General features: G+C 27.4%; 2 protein-coding genes across 11 annotated transcripts in view; both read left to right on the forward strand.

The window, feature by feature from the left end:
* The first annotated feature begins 236 nt into the window (after positions 1–236).
* Positions 237–9,576, forward strand: LOC100651547 (late secretory pathway protein AVL9 homolog). Of its 3 annotated transcripts, none has more exons than XM_048404495.1 (9): positions 237–529; positions 767–964; positions 2,054–2,282; positions 2,415–2,604; positions 2,691–3,222; positions 3,300–3,434; positions 3,512–3,900; positions 3,976–4,064; positions 8,811–9,576. In XM_048404495.1, exons 1-9 carry the CDS (start codon positions 461–463, stop codon positions 8,828–8,830), a joined length of 1,851 nt encoding a protein of 616 aa, XP_048260452.1. In that variant the 5' UTR covers positions 237–460; the 3' UTR covers positions 8,831–9,576. The 3 variants fall into 3 exon arrangements, with proteins under 3 accessions (XP_048260452.1, XP_003402877.2, XP_048260453.1); XM_003402829.4 differs by having other exon boundaries at positions 240–529; positions 6,751–9,576; XM_048404496.1 differs by lacking the exon at positions 237–529 and adding an exon at positions 1,618–1,744 and having other exon boundaries at positions 826–964; positions 6,751–9,576.
* A 2,662-nt stretch (positions 9,577–12,238) lies between these two features.
* Positions 12,239–15,886, forward strand: part of LOC100650987 (serine/threonine-protein kinase tousled-like 2) — a 31,194-nt gene continuing 27,546 nt past the window's right edge. For 2 of the 8 annotated variants that reach the window (XM_012319227.3, XM_012319232.3), the window contains exons 1-2: positions 12,240–12,870; positions 14,631–14,675. In XM_012319227.3, the coding sequence (XP_012174617.1) occupies positions 14,645–14,675 (31 nt within the window). In that variant the 5' untranslated portion in view covers positions 12,240–12,870; positions 14,631–14,644. Of the gene's footprint in view, positions 12,871–14,439; positions 14,676–15,886 lie in introns of all 8 variants that reach the window. The other 6 variants (XM_012319240.3, XM_012319228.3, XM_048404491.1 and 3 more) reach the window with 6 other exon arrangements.

Here is a 15,886-nt window from a genome sequence, read left to right on the forward strand (position 1 = left end):
TTTTACGAGATTTCAAGGTCATTAGCATGTTTTTTTAATAGAATCTTATATTTATTCTTCAATATCTTTGTAGAGTATGAAAAAATAAATTCAACGACATCCATAACCACATCTTTCCCAACATATTATTTTAAGATATTTACGTCTGAAGTACGTAACATTTTCGTGGATATTTCATAAAGTCGCGGGAGGCCTTACGCAGAGGTTATGTTTATATTAAAGCATTGTTGCCAGATTTATTTTCACTATGGTTTGTACCATGTTTGTACTTAAACTAGATTGTGAATAAATAGTGTAGTTGGTAGTCATGAAATTAATATGGTGGTTGAGAACGCGTGCTAAGTGTGGGTAGTTCGACTGATAACAGAAAAGTATATTTTTCTCATTTTAAATAAATAAATTAATACGAAAAAAAATTCTGCATTATATATAAATTTTATGTAATACGTATTCTGAAAATATGGCAGAATCAGTTGGACCAATACTTCATGTAATTGTCGTTGGATTTCATCATAAAAAAGGATGTCAAGTAAGTCACTCGCTATTTTAGTTAAAAAGGCTTAGTAATCTTGTCTTTTGAAACACTGTATTATGTATTTTTCATGATAAAATCCTGTTTGGTGTATTGTAATGTTTAAATCTTGTCATCTTTTTATATATAATATATTATAATTGTATTTTTTACTAAATAATGTTTCGAAATTAATTAACTATAAACATTTTTACATTTATAATATCTATAAATGGTATTATATGTTATTATTAGGTAGAGTATTCATTTCCTCCTTTGGTGCCTGGAGCTCCGAATGAATGTCCATTAGGTTGGAAATATTTACCAACCCTTGCTTTACCAGATGGATCTCATAATTATGACGAAGATACAGTTTACTTTCATTTACCTAGTTTGAATAATCCAAAACGTACAATATATGGTATTTCATGTTTTAGACAAATTCCTGTTGAGGTAATTAAAATATTAAATCTTTTATTTTTTATATGGCTTAAACTTGTTTTATTTTTTTGGTAGATTGCTCTGGTGGCAATCACAAGTGCAGTAAAAATCTTAAATTGAAGCAAAAATGAGTTCCAATAGAGAATAACAACAACTGTAATAATATCTTTTTTTTCCAAGCTTAATAATGTTCAAATGTCAAACTTCAATATATTTTGTTGTATGTTGTGTAATTTTCGAGAAAAATAGTTTTGAAAATAAACCTTATGTAATTAAATAAATCTGCAATATTATAATCAGTTTTATGATGCTCATAGGAAAATTTATCAATATGTTTTATCAATATATTGTCTTTTACCAATATATATTTTTCTTTTATAGATATACAAAATCGGTCTTGTTCTGACTGGTAAAAGACAAATATATTGATAAAACATACTTAATCGATCTTGATTTTATATATTTACATAGTATTTCAAAGTTACAAAAATATTTCGGAAACTCAATAATTCAGAAGATATTATCTACAAAATTTGTTAACATTTGATTTTGATATATTTAACTACCAAAAAACTTTAGTTTTATATATAGATATATGTTTTTTTTTTTTAGTATTGGCAAATATTTTTAATATCAAAAAATTTAAGTAATTTCTTATTTTACAGTTCTCCAGATGAAATTTTGTTTTTAAAAGTTTGAGAAAAGCATCATTACATTTACTTGTTGCATGTGGTTCATTTGGAAGTTAGCATCACAATAAACCATTAAACATCATCTAATGTGCAAATTCAGGTAGGAGGCCAAACAATTCTATGGCTAGTTGATGGTTATATATGTCAATATTGTTTATATATCAACTGCATTGTAAATAAATGTCTAAAGTTTGATTCCATGAAAAAGTATGCAGTAAAATATCTGTACTACAATATAAAATTTTAAGCTTTTTTTCTCGAAAACCATACAACTGATCAAAAGAGTTTTTCCTTACCTCCTCTTTTATAAAAGAACCACATTCTTGTCAATTATGTTGTGTATATTTGCCATACTGTATATCTTTATATTATGAAAAATGATACCATTTAAACATTTATGTATTTTCAGAAATTAAAAAATCGTACATCTGATATAACAAGAGGTACAGTTCAAAAATCTGTGTGCGTATTAAGCACTTTACCATTATATGGTCATATTCAAGTAAAAATGGCATTGATAACACATGCATATTTTGAAGAAGGTGACTTTAGTAAAGTATCATTATTGGAAGATACTTATCATCACCTTAATTCTTGTATGAGTTGTGAGAGTCAAATACCACCACAAATCTTTGTTGGTAACTACTTTTTTCATTTTCAATTGTCAACAAGTATCATCAGAATCAAAATTATTTCATTCAAACATTTTCAATTCAGATGGAGATAGCTTGAATATATATTTCATATTAAAAAAAAATTTATATTTATAGGATTATCTGCAAGAGATTTTATATTGCAGTTTCGCCATAAAGTTCTTTTATTGTTTAAACTACTTCTACTAGAAAAAAAAATAGTTTTTTATCAATCACCAGTTCAACCATTATGCGCTACAATATTAACATTACTCTCATTGTATCCTGGCATGATAGAACACGGTTTACAACAAGCTGCATGTGTCAGGTAGTATATTTAATATGAAAAGAGAAAAGAATTACTTTCCTTTAATTATATTATTTTTATGAGTTATATTTCATTGTATTTTTTAGACCATCTAGACCCATGTCTCCTATTCCTACATTTGATGAGGAAGAAATATCAATAAATAGCATTGATAACAATATATCTTCTACAAATTGTGTCAAAGACAGCATATCTGATAGAATGGCAGTGCATATTAACGGTAATTCAGATAGGAATTCATTATGCATAAACGATAATAAAGATATTGAAACTATGGAAGGTAAATGTATGGATGAATTTAAAAATATAACAGTACAAAAAAATAATAATGAAAATGAAAATTTAAATATGAAAGTTATTGAAGTTGAATCAGCACAAGAATGTACCAAATCTTATGCGGAAGAAAATAATTCTATATATTCTTCAAAGCCAAATGACAATATACACAGGGTACAGAGTATACATACAATTACATTAAGTACAACAGACACTGATAATACACTGCCACGTGATACAAGTAACGATGCACTTTCGGACGCACGTTTGACAAATAATATTACTCAAATTGCTCATATAAATCCGGAACTGTGTGGTTTACCCTTAAACATATTTACAAAGGTACGAGGATATAGATCAATAATCTACATTGTATGTAAAATATGATAAATTGTTAATAATTTATTAATATCTTTAAGGGTTACCTATGTTTGCCATACCTGTCTTTACCATATTTAGATCTTTTGGCAGATATTAATGTTAGAGGATATATAGTGGGTGCAACAAATGTTTTATTTAAACAAAAAAAACAACTTATTGATGTATTAGTAGAGGTAAATTTTAAATGGAGTATTTTTTTCGAAAAAAGATATAGTACTAGTGACAATCTGCTTTATTAAAACGTGTTAAGGTTGAAAATACGAGGATAGAAACAAGCGATCCAGAATTAAGGAGGCAATTACATCTTACAACTGAGGATTTGAGATTTGCGGATTACATAGTCAGACATGTAGCAGAGCCACGCAAAGATATATTTTTGGATGGTGTAGGATGGGAAGGTGGAGACGAATGGATTAGAACTCAATTTCGAGTTTACTTATTGAGCATGTTGAGAACATCTATGCAGCAAGATACTCGTCAGTCTGATCATTACAATTCTGCATTTATAGCTGCTTGGCGCTCGACGAATAACTATAAGATATGGAGTAATTCTAATAAGCCAGAAATTAATAATATAGAACCAGGTCATCCATTTGCAGGACAATTATCAGTGCAAGATATGAAATTACGATTATCACAGTAAGTATCTAATAATCACGATAATAAAAAATGGGATAATAAATATATCGAACTAAAGTAATACATTCATTCTAGTACAATGCAAAATACAGAAAGTGGTAGAAAATTAAATCAAGCAATGGCATCAACTGGAAGAGCGGTTGCAACAACTGGGAAAGCAGTAGGTAAGTTCATTTATGTATACAGATCTTTCCATTTAAGATAACAATAAGAAATATCTCCATATAATATAAGAATATATTTGAGGAAGGAATTGTGATCCTTTTTTATTTTTTTGAATAAAACTATGTAAAAAGATTTACAAATTTTTACAAAATTTTTCAAATGAGAGTTCAATAAATTTTATTATTATGTAAAAAGGTTAAATGGCCTACAACGTTTTTATTAACAATCCATTCATAAATTTTTACAAAATTTTTCAAATGTGAATTCAACAAATTTTATTATTATATGAAAAACTAAATTATTTATGTTTTATTAATAATCAACTCATAAATTTCTATAAGGTCATATTTACCATTATATAAGAATCTAAATTCGTAAAATTAAAAATATGCGTTACTAGCAATGCTGATGGATAAATTGCAACATTTATTATTGAACTAATAACTTATTAATCGACATAATAATATATGTCGATTTCGCGATCATCAAACCTTTAAGATTTTTAAACATTTGGTTTTTACCATTTCGATTTTTCTATAGCTAGAATTAACGAACGTTAGTGTATTTACTAAGTGCTGATCATAATGCAAGGCCCTATTATAAATACATGTATAACTAGCATTGATGACTAGAACTATAATTGACTATAACTAATGACTATAACTAGAATTGATGGCAGTGGTAGGACTACAGTATTTCTTAAGATAATTGTAGTAGCTATATTGATTATTATATATTCGTGCATTTACATTATTATAATACTATACAATAAAATAGTCAATGTTATGTTTAATATTGGTTTACAATTTAATAATTAGAATTATCTCGTTATTTCAATCTAAAGTAAAATTTCAATTTCTAACTAATGAAAACGCACGAGTAGTACGACAGTATTCGATTCGATCGATGCAATCAGAACTGGCAGAAGAGTATCAATCGAATTGCAAGGAACCTTGTGCATTAATTTTGAAGAAAAGGACTTCTTTTTCGTTTGCGTTTTAATTACGTATTTAAAGGAAAGATATATCCGTAGTAACAAATTTTATTTCATAATATTTATTTTGCATAATGTATATTATGATTTATACTATACATATTATTTCTGTCTTTTATATATATATATATATATATATATATATATATATATATATATATATTTCTTTTTCTTCCATGCTTTTGTCTATTCATTTCTGCATTCACTTTTTTAGTTTCTTTTTATTCGTTTATTTCTTTCTGCTGTGTCTGTTTTTCTCCACTCGTAACTCTCATTCTTCTTCTTCTCGTATCTTTACCTCAAACGTTCCAGGATTCTTAAATGAATTTCAAGCAATATAGGAATTGTTTATTTTTAGTACTTTTAAGAATTTTAAACAATTTTCAGGACTAATTGGTTGCTATTCAAGACGTATACAAAATTTGTTAAAAACTTGTTAAGCCGTTAATAAATTTGCATGAGAAAGATGATATAGCCTGCTTTCGGAAAGAAAAAGGTTATAAATGATTGTAAATTTATTTATACAATAACCTTCTTCCCTTTCCAATTTTTTATTTGTGAAAATAACTTAAGAAATAATATTCATATTATCAATGCTAGCAATGTAAAGATCTAGATTACATTAATCGTAAAGAAATTTCTCAAGAAATACTTCAAACCAGCCCCGTTTTCGATAATCACCGACCGGTACAAAAATATTATGATTTGCACATTAATCACAGTTGCGATCAGTCTGATCTTAATAATTTCTAAGAATTATTAATATTTATATATTAAAATGGAGAGAAATGCTGTTTCTATTAAAACGTATTGAAATATTTGATTAAAACATTTCATTAACAAATGTTATAATTTTCGCTGAATCATCGAAATTCCATTTCCAAGACTCTGTAACGAAACATCGAATGGATGCCGTGAAAATATTGTTAAAAGACAATGAATTCTTTTTTTAAATAAGTGTCTACCATTTATTTGCAAAAATTGATATTCTGCGAAATCTTTTATCATCGAGTTTTATATGTAATGCGTCTACAATTCCAAAGAATATTAAATCCATCATCCACGACAAACTTCATGTTTATTTTTCAAGCATTACTTAAATTGTAAATACATCGCTTGAAATTGATTCTTTTACTACAATAGAGGTACGTGAGATACCGAAACCTGTATTTGATATCGCAGACTGCAGGCTCACATTAATATTGTAAAGTAAAAAAAAAAAAATTTAATCCATACGAAATTGTAAAATCACAATTATAACTCAATGTTATTGCATGAAATGTGGCAAAGATTATTTTCAAGGCTGTCATCTTTTTTTAATGACTGCTTTGCATGTTACCACTGCTATTAAAGGACATGACAAAAGTTACTGCATGAGACGATGACATCATCCGCATCTTCCAAAATGGAATGGAAAATATACGACATATGAATACTGAGAACAAACGATACATTTTTTAAATTCTTGAAACTCTCAACATTTGTCTGTAGATATTGTACCACTTGAATTATTAGATCATATTCATTATATATCTTTTGCACCAATGGTTATAGGAAAAACCTGTTCAGAAGGGTAATAGACTATTCAAAGCTGCAAGACGATACAACAGGAAAGAAATTCCTCTCAGGATCATTTTTTGAGAAATCTCAATTCTTCAGATAAATTAAAAGATAGTTGTCTTATTTGTTAGGTGGTGCACTGTCACAAGCTAAAGGAGCTTTCTCTAACTGGTGGAGTACATTAACGACAGTTCAACCAGTAGAGGAAGGAAAGGCTGCTGACAATCAAACCTCAACTATGCATCAAACACTTTCAAATATAACTAATAAAACTGCTGTTGAAAACGAAGAAATTAATGTATCTACTAGTAATACAAATTTCGGGATGGTTGCGGATTAATACGAAACGATATACAAATTCCAGTTATTTGTTAAAATGATTATGAAGCTAACATTTTTTTCGAAACGCACAAGGAATCATCTCGAAGTGACTATTAAAAATTAATAGGAAGAGTTTGTATTCTCTTTAACAGAAGTCATCCACATTAGTGGGCGAAAGATCGCTCTTGAAATTACTTAGTCCAATACCTTGAGGTTTAGTAGACATAGAGAAATAGTGAAAATAGACAAATTCGGCAATAAAATCTGAGAAAGGCCATTTTTTCTTAATAATATATAGAAAATTATTACATTTTCATTAACTTCACTCGTTAAACACTCATCCACAGCTGAAAAAAAGTCAATACGCGTGAATTAACTTCCAAAATATAAAACTCGTACATGTAAGAATTTTGTAATTCACTTCGGGATGACCCTTTGCCAGATGAAAAAGTATGAGATCGGAGCCTCCATATCTAATAGACAGGAGTAACATGAGGAATCATCGAGGGTGCCTTAGCGGAGTTGTATAGGTTGCAGTTGGCTAGCCGACAAAGTACGAATGAGGCGGGTTCGATTTTTGCTGTCAGGACTCTCATTTTTTCTCGACTCCTACAAGAGTGATGGTACATCTACTATCTCTAAATAAATATGATAGAATAAAAGTAATTTATTCATACTATGCAAATAGCATGTATGTAAAACAGAGAAGTTAGCTACTTCTCAGAAATAGATTATGTAAGGAAAAGTATAAATCAGAAACCACATAGTATAAGTACTTGTAATAAAATTTTGAATAATAGAATGTATCAATGTGATAAATGTGCTGAAGAAAGGTATAATGTATATTTTTATGTTAATATTTCGTTTTATTAACTCGTTAATTATTTTCTTCTCATGATTGTTGTGATCTTCCTAATCGAGTAATAGTGACCTTATTAAATAAATATAAATTATTTTGCAACAATATTTATTTTTATTCATGCGGTAAGATATATTTTATTGACAAGTACCTGGACCTTTATTTCGTGTGTGTATGCGTGTGTAGTAATATATAAGAAAGAGAGAGAGAGAGAGACAAAATGGAAGAAAGTATTTAAATATCCGATTGAAACCGATACTATTTCAATAATATTATAATTATGACATTATTTTAGAATATTTCAATACACATTATATTTTTCTTCTTTTTTTTTTTTCGAAAGGCAGACCACATTTTATTTAATAGTAATTAGCTTCAGAGATAATAACATGAAGAAATTAAAATAAGGTGCTCTGTACATATATTTTATACTTTTTACGCAGATTACCATCTTTGTTTTAAAATGTAAAATGTTTTATTTAATTTTAAGTATAAAATGTTAGAAATTCTCTACAAAATATAAAACGCGCGTTAATCTTATACATCTTATTAAACTAGAGAAACCAAGATATGTGTAATAGACGTAATCTTTTTCTATGCAAAAATGTTTAAACAATTTAATGATTTTTATAATCTCGAAACCAAAAACAGTAATGTATTATTTATAATATACTGCTGTATCTGTATAAATTATATACGGAATATAAAGAACCTAAATTCCACGCTTATAATAAATATATAGAATATTTACATTATGTTAGATTAATAGATAAGCAGTCAACAATGTATTTAAGTAAGATAGGGAATTCATTAGAAATTTGTTTCATTAACTAATTATGCCACAATATTTTAACAAATTAATTCAAGCGTTTAAAATAATTTTTTGCAATTAGAAATATTTGCCAATTAAGTTTAAATAGTAATAGCAAGATATAAAATATTTAAGTAAAACTGCATTGCCTATTAGTAAACTTCATATAATTATAAATATCCATTACAATTTTGTTACAGAAGTTGCAAGAAGTTATTGATGATGGATGTATGTACGCAAATTGGTTATAACGATAAGTAAATTGACAATTGTGAGATTTTGTCTGTAATTATCAGAATTTCGCATTAACACAGAAATATGATACACAATAATAATTACTTTTATTTATTATGTATACGTGCCAAATTTCCTGGCACAAGGTTTAAAATTTGTAAAAAGGTGAGTTATGCGAAATTTATTAGTGTAAGAAATCTTTTTTGTATGTATGTATTTGGCTTTCACACTATAAAACTGTATTGTACTAGTCACCGCATATATGAGTGTATGTAAAATCTATTGTATTTTACACCAATTATAAATGATGACGTTTTGTTTGTGTATATACATAGATATCTATAATGTGTAAAGTAAAAACTTCGTTAATTTTTATTTAGTTATTTATTCATAAAACAGGGTTCCCCAGATGTGATAGTATTTGCATTTTATTTAATCTAATATTTAGTTACATCTTATTTTCTTAATGTATTATATGTGCCATATATTTATTATTTTATTTTTTGTTCTTTATACAAATTTTAATTCATTGAAATCTTTATTAATATTAAAGCTAAGAAGAGATTACATACATATTATTTGATATTAATTAAAAATGATGTACTGTATAAATGTTAGGAAGGATGAGTGAGAAAGTATAAAGTTTGTTAATTTGTAATATTTACCTCAAATGGCTGATAAATTGTGTACTGTACGAAAAATTATTATATAAACCAGATGTCTGATATCGAACGTTGCCCTGGCGTTTTATTCGATTAATTCGATCCAAAAAATTGTGGATATAAAATATCACGTAAATATATCCTTGAATTTCTTATATTTTAAGAGCAAACGGAAGAAATATTTTTTTATTTAATTAGAAAGATAGCATCTTCAACTTTAAGTACTTCTTGTTAACATTTTCACCATGTTAAATTCTTTTGTCGCCCGAAAATTGTAAATAATTTCCTGATTTACAGCTTTTTAGGTGAAATTTCATCTTTTTATATTTAGAAATTTATCAACAAATCATTTATAAAAGATAAAATATATATGAGTAAATGAGTAATAATTCGTTTGAAAAATAGCCCGATAATAAGCCATTAAATATCATCTTTCGATTAATCCAGGCAAGAGTTAATATTTTACAACTGATCAATCATGAAACGTTCAAACATAGTCAATACTAGCAATTCAATTCATAGAAAATTCTTAGTAGAAAAAAATGCATATATATGATCTTACTTAATGATGAATTTTCTGAATATTAATTTACCTGATAGGGTACTGTTACTAGATTTAATACTCTGTAATGTTTATCTATAAAACGATATAAAATAGTTGATGGTACGAGGTTAAGAAAAAGTTGTAGTAATATATTCCAAATCCATTTATAACAGGCCTTAGTACGCTAGAAATATATACAACAAATAGTTTGATAAGTGAAAGTTTACATTGCATTGTTGCAGAAGAAGAAATTTTTGAACATCTGTCGTAGCTTAAACGTAATGACTTGAAAAATCATGTGTGTAATAATTGAGTAATAATTAACAATGATTATTAGTTTACAAGTCAAAAACTCGAAAGTTATAAAATTGTACAATTTTACTTAATTGACACAATAAATGTTCAATTTTTTAAATATTTCGTTAATAAAACATTTTCAAAAATGAGTTCATTTACTCTTTTAAATACTCTATATCAAATTGATCCCAACCGTTCAGGATACCTTATATACGGTCTGTATGGAAATAACTTCGGAAATAAATTGAACATGAAAGTAATTTAAAAATTTCATGTAAACATATGTTCTATTTATTTAACTCGCTACTTTTCTCATAATAATATAAAGTAATGAAACGAATTTAATGTCGTGCTAGTTTACGAACAACTTTCTTGATTTCATTCAGAATTTTCATACATACATATCTTTTATTGCGCCTTTATTCTGTTCGTAGATTAAAAAAATCCATCCTTCATTACATTATGATTTCTCCTTATAATAATCGTACGTAACAATAGACAGTCGAGATAAGGTAAAGTTCTAATTAAATTCTAAATGAATACTAATAAAATAGGACCATTGTATTTATTCGAACTCTATTTAAAAATACATAATAAAAAAATATCACTTAAAAATAACAAACTATACTTTCAAATTTTTTGAGACATTTTCGGCTATAAAAAGATAAAGTTGAAGTTCAAATCAGACTGGAGTTGATCAGCATGCAGAATTACTCATAATTAATAGATGATAATCTTCTAAAAATAATTTGAAATATATTGAATTCAATCAGTCTATTATTAAACTTGCATTTCCTCATGATTAACAAATGCATGATCAATCAAATTTATTTTATTTTATAAAACTTTAAAAGAATATGCGAAGTTATCAAACGCTATTAAGAACTACACATGCATTCAGAGTATATAGTTACATGTGAAATTATTTTTAAAACAATAATTAATAGAAAGGGAACATCAACATCTATAAAAAGAAATATCGATCTAAGTAACATTTTAAGCGAACTGCAGGTTCAAAGACTTAATTATACAATTTGTTATACCCTTACGAAAAAATAAAATTAAGTATAATTAAATAATTCACATTGATAAAGGCTATCTTGTTATCGTTTCACCTTTACACTAGATGTAGTTTATTTATATTTATATTCTTATGTATGAATCATGTTTTACAGACAATTTTGTAGAATTTTAAATAAAAATGTGAATTGAGTTCATAAAGAAATACAATTATTTATATTCATCGAAGTTTTTACGAATCTTAATGTTGTGGTTATGATCTTATGTATATTTCTAATGTATATTTTCGTGTGTATCTATGTTAAAATGTAGGATTTCTTGTATCAAAGAATAAATCTTCGATATGAAAAAGACTAATACGCCACAGTATAATAATACTATAAATCATGATACTAGGACATAAATGGTAATTTGAAATGAGAATGAATCTGTATATATGTATATATACATAATTGATACAATTTCATTGTAAAAGATCAAATACACATATCGTTCTTTTATGAACATAATACGGCAGTGCATGCATAGGCATTCATATACATATATATTGTATTGCATGTGCTTAAGTACAATAGATTAATGAGTATGATGTGAATTCCGTAAAAGAGATTGGACAATTTTTCCTATTCAGAGATAAACGAATAACTTTCTTGAACAAAATAATAAATTAAATGGAAGGTAGATTATAGTTGTTCGAAATAATTTGTTTACGTATATTTTCATTAATTAGAAGACTAGTTAGCGACAGCAGTGCCTACTATCCGAAAGTAGCTATGTAATAGGTAACGAAGAGAGCAGAGACGATCTGAGTGTGAACAGTGACTGGTCAGCCGATGTGCCGAATAAACATCGTAGTTCACCGATAATACCCGAAGTCGTAAGGTGGCGAAAGAGACTATTGATGCGAGTGAGACAGAGAAACTCGTGCGAGTGCCATGGTGAAGCGACGTCACTGTCGTTGAAATACGTGCAAAAGAAAATTGGAGTGATTTTAAGACGCTGATGGTTATTGTTCGCTGCAGTGACTTTTTTGTGATAAATCATCGTGTTAACAAGTGGCGCGTTGTTTCCGTATATATAAGTGACAAAAGATAAACTTGCCGTAAGATTTCTGGAGGAAAAAACTAGTACGTATACTCTCTCGGAGTAGCAAGTAGTGCGATTATTACGTGTATGTGCCGGCGTCTAGAATATACGTTTGTGCTGTCGCGTAATCGGTGTTCTGATCATAACAACGATCTGCCGTGTTAGTTCCAAAGAGTATTCGCAACGTTTATGTTTTCTTACTTATTACTATCCACATTAAAACTAGCTATGCAAGAAAGGGATAAATCGGTAACTGGCTGGTGGCAGCCATTTTCCAGATGAGTTTTCCCCTTTCTTTCGATAAGCAAAATGCGCTATGCCGTGAAAGAGAAAGAAAGAGGTAGTTAGTTAGAGCAAAAAGGAAAGAAACAAAAACTAAGTAGGAGGAAGAAACGGTGTTTTATTATGTTTTACAAGGTACGTTAAAAGACAGAGCATTTGTTAACTGACCACTAAAATTCATGAACACGACTCATACACTGTTTCACATCGATGAGCATGTAACCTTGTTGGTCAGTACAAAAAAGATAGAATTATCTAAGGAAGTAGCGATGGAAAGAATAAGGGTAGGGAGGGGTGGAGAGGAAACAGTGTAATACAGACAATACAGAGATACCCTGTGGTACATTTATGAACAAATCGTTCATAAACATGTATCACGATCATTTCTGTGCTTTCGTAAGAATCGTCATGATGTCAAGTCTAGTTTCCAAGTAACCTACTCCTTTGAAATCTTTTAGCTCATTAAATACTATCTCATGAATTTGTTATGGTAATGAATTTCTGTCGATCATATATGGTAACATACTAAAATTGTCAAACGAATATTCTCAATGCGTTGCTGAAAAAATGCGAGGGGTGGCTCACTGATTTGATCGCGCGACAAAAATACTTCGTACTTCTTTATACTTCATTTCAAGTTTTAAGCTAACTGTTATGGCTATGATACAGGATTTCGCCGCACAACAGGTTCAATATCTTGTTTCGACTGATTCGATTCTCTCTTAACTTGTACAAATTTGTAGTCATTCTGTAATATCGTACTGCTTTTGCCCTGAATTTCTTTTATTTACAAGGTTTCATAACCTCTCCTTAATATTTAATGAAGACTCTTATCTACGTGAATTTCGATCATTTCAAAATATAATTACGATGAAATTTTGATGAATTATTTTATATTTTATTACGCCGTTTGACCAATCATCCCTCATTCAGATGTGTTCTTGTTTGCCTAACATATACTTAGGGTTAATATGGCAGTCATTTTTCTAACTGTTACTACTATATAGCAATATAGATTATTATTCAAGAAATTTATCACTGTAGAAAAAGAAAAATATGAGTTGTTTTACCTAAAATATTATATTTAAATTGTGATTTTAGATTTTTGGAATGATATAGTATTCTATACAGGTTCTATACAGGTACATATGTTTATACTAAATTTTTGTATGAAATTTACACTTAAAATATTATCACAAAATTGGGAAATTAATTTACCTAAAAATCTCTAATGTTTTAGATAATTATTGTTATTAAATTCTTTTTGTAGTGATTCCAATTTTTAACTAACAATATTTTGCTGTGCATCTGATACCAACGCTCTGTCTATACCTTGAAAATAATTCATCTTTCAGTTAAATTTATTTAATAAAATTCAATAATATTATGTATATATAAGATAATGCATTAGAGTATCTGATTGAAATACAAAAGGGATATGGTATACAATTAATATTAAATAATATTAAAAGTTTTACCATTCTTTTCCCAAATATAGTTTTTATTAAAAATGAAATAAATGAAAATTGTTGAATTCAGTAATTATATATCGATACATTACATTTAATTATTGGTACATTTACTTAAGCGTTATATAGAATAGTTTTTGCAAATATATTATATTTAAAGAGATAAGTCACAGAAATTTTATTGAATATGGAAATCTACAATTATTTTAATGTATTTGATATTGTGTGCTGATAGTGTTGTGAAATTATTAATATAATATTTGCTCTCATTGGTGTAAGAAGATTCAACGAAGCTAGGAGTTTATTTAAAGATTGCAAGACAGATAAAAGTGCATCGAGAGTGCATATACCTGACAAATATATTTGTGATGTGATATAATAGAACAAATTGGATGTCAGTGTAATAATGTAGTGCCAACTTTACAGATGGATAAACAGGGATGACTGATAACTGTTGGAATTCTGGTGGTGGTAAGTTTTATAAATTTTATATTATGTGAGTACACATTTTTTAATCCAAGTTAGACGAGTACCCTACTATATTGCATGAAGTTACTAGCATACTGAAATTGAAACACCTATTATTATATTATATTCCAGTAACAAGAAAATGATAAAGAAATATGATTACAAGTAAATTATAAAATTACACATTTTATTTATTATAATTTTACATTTTATCATTAAAATGTCAGTGGTAATCAGGATTCTGCAGAATACTGCTTTTGGAAAGCAGGAGATAATAAATATACTTTTGCAATTTACACTTTTTTTAATTTAATAAATAAAATAAAGTATTGTGCATAGAATGTAATATACTGTGAGCCTCACTGTTATTTTATTATACTACAATATAACTAGTAGGTTAACAATTTGCTATAAATATGTTTTAATAACCTATAAAGCATGGCAAGTCTTATTCTTTTATGTAATATATTATATTTGCTCACAATATAAAAATGTTATATTAGATATTGATAAATTAAAAATTAATATTATTAATGTTATATCATGTTTGATACTGTCATGATCCATATATATATGTAGATGAAATTAATGTGGCATGTTTATGATCATAAATGACATTAACAGTAAACTTTATATATGACATAAATATAATTATACAATCTTTTGCTCGTAAAAATTAGTCTAAGTTTATACCAATGCTCTTCATTTATTTCCAACAAGTGTTATATTTATGTCAAGCATGATGAAACCAAATAATCAAAAATATTATACAAGAAATTTTTGCTTTATTATGCTAATGCAACAATTGTTAATTGTAATTGTTGGTTTGATTATATAATATAAGAATGTTTCAAATTTTTTTTCTGTTATTAACTGAGATATGATGTTAAAGGTCTCAGTTAAGATTTGTTAAAAACTTAAAGTCAAATTAAATATTCAAATTGAATGCACAAATAAAAGTATTCATTTTGAGCATAAGATTGCATAATTAAATTTAATAAAAGTGGACAGACGGATCTTTTTTAAATGACTGAAAAAAATGAATTTTTAATAAAGTAAAAGATATGTTTTATTGCTGTCTATTGCTCTTTAAATTGTTTATTATCATTTGAAACAATGTACACTAATTTTTGTATAGACATACTATATTTGTATGAAGTCATTTAAAGTTTTCAAAAGTATAATTGCATTCAATGAAAATATTGAATAGTATT

Source organism: Bombus terrestris, chromosome 3 (assembly GCF_910591885.1).
Source record: "Bombus terrestris chromosome 3, iyBomTerr1.2, whole genome shotgun sequence".
NCBI lineage: Eukaryota > Metazoa > Arthropoda > Insecta > Hymenoptera > Apidae > Bombus > Bombus terrestris.

Excerpts from the sequence above, each read along its gene's own strand:
- LOC100651547 (XM_003402829.4), top strand. The coding sequence starts at position 461 with ATGGCAGAATCAGTTGGACCAATACTTCATGTAATTGTCGTTGGATTT. Across the intron at positions 2,283-2,414 it reads ACCACCACAAATCTTTGTTG|GATTATCTGCAAGAGATTTT; the intron begins GTAACTACTTTT and ends TTATATTTATAG. Across the intron at positions 2,605-2,690 it reads CAACAAGCTGCATGTGTCAG|ACCATCTAGACCCATGTCTC; the intron begins GTAGTATATTTA and ends TGTATTTTTTAG.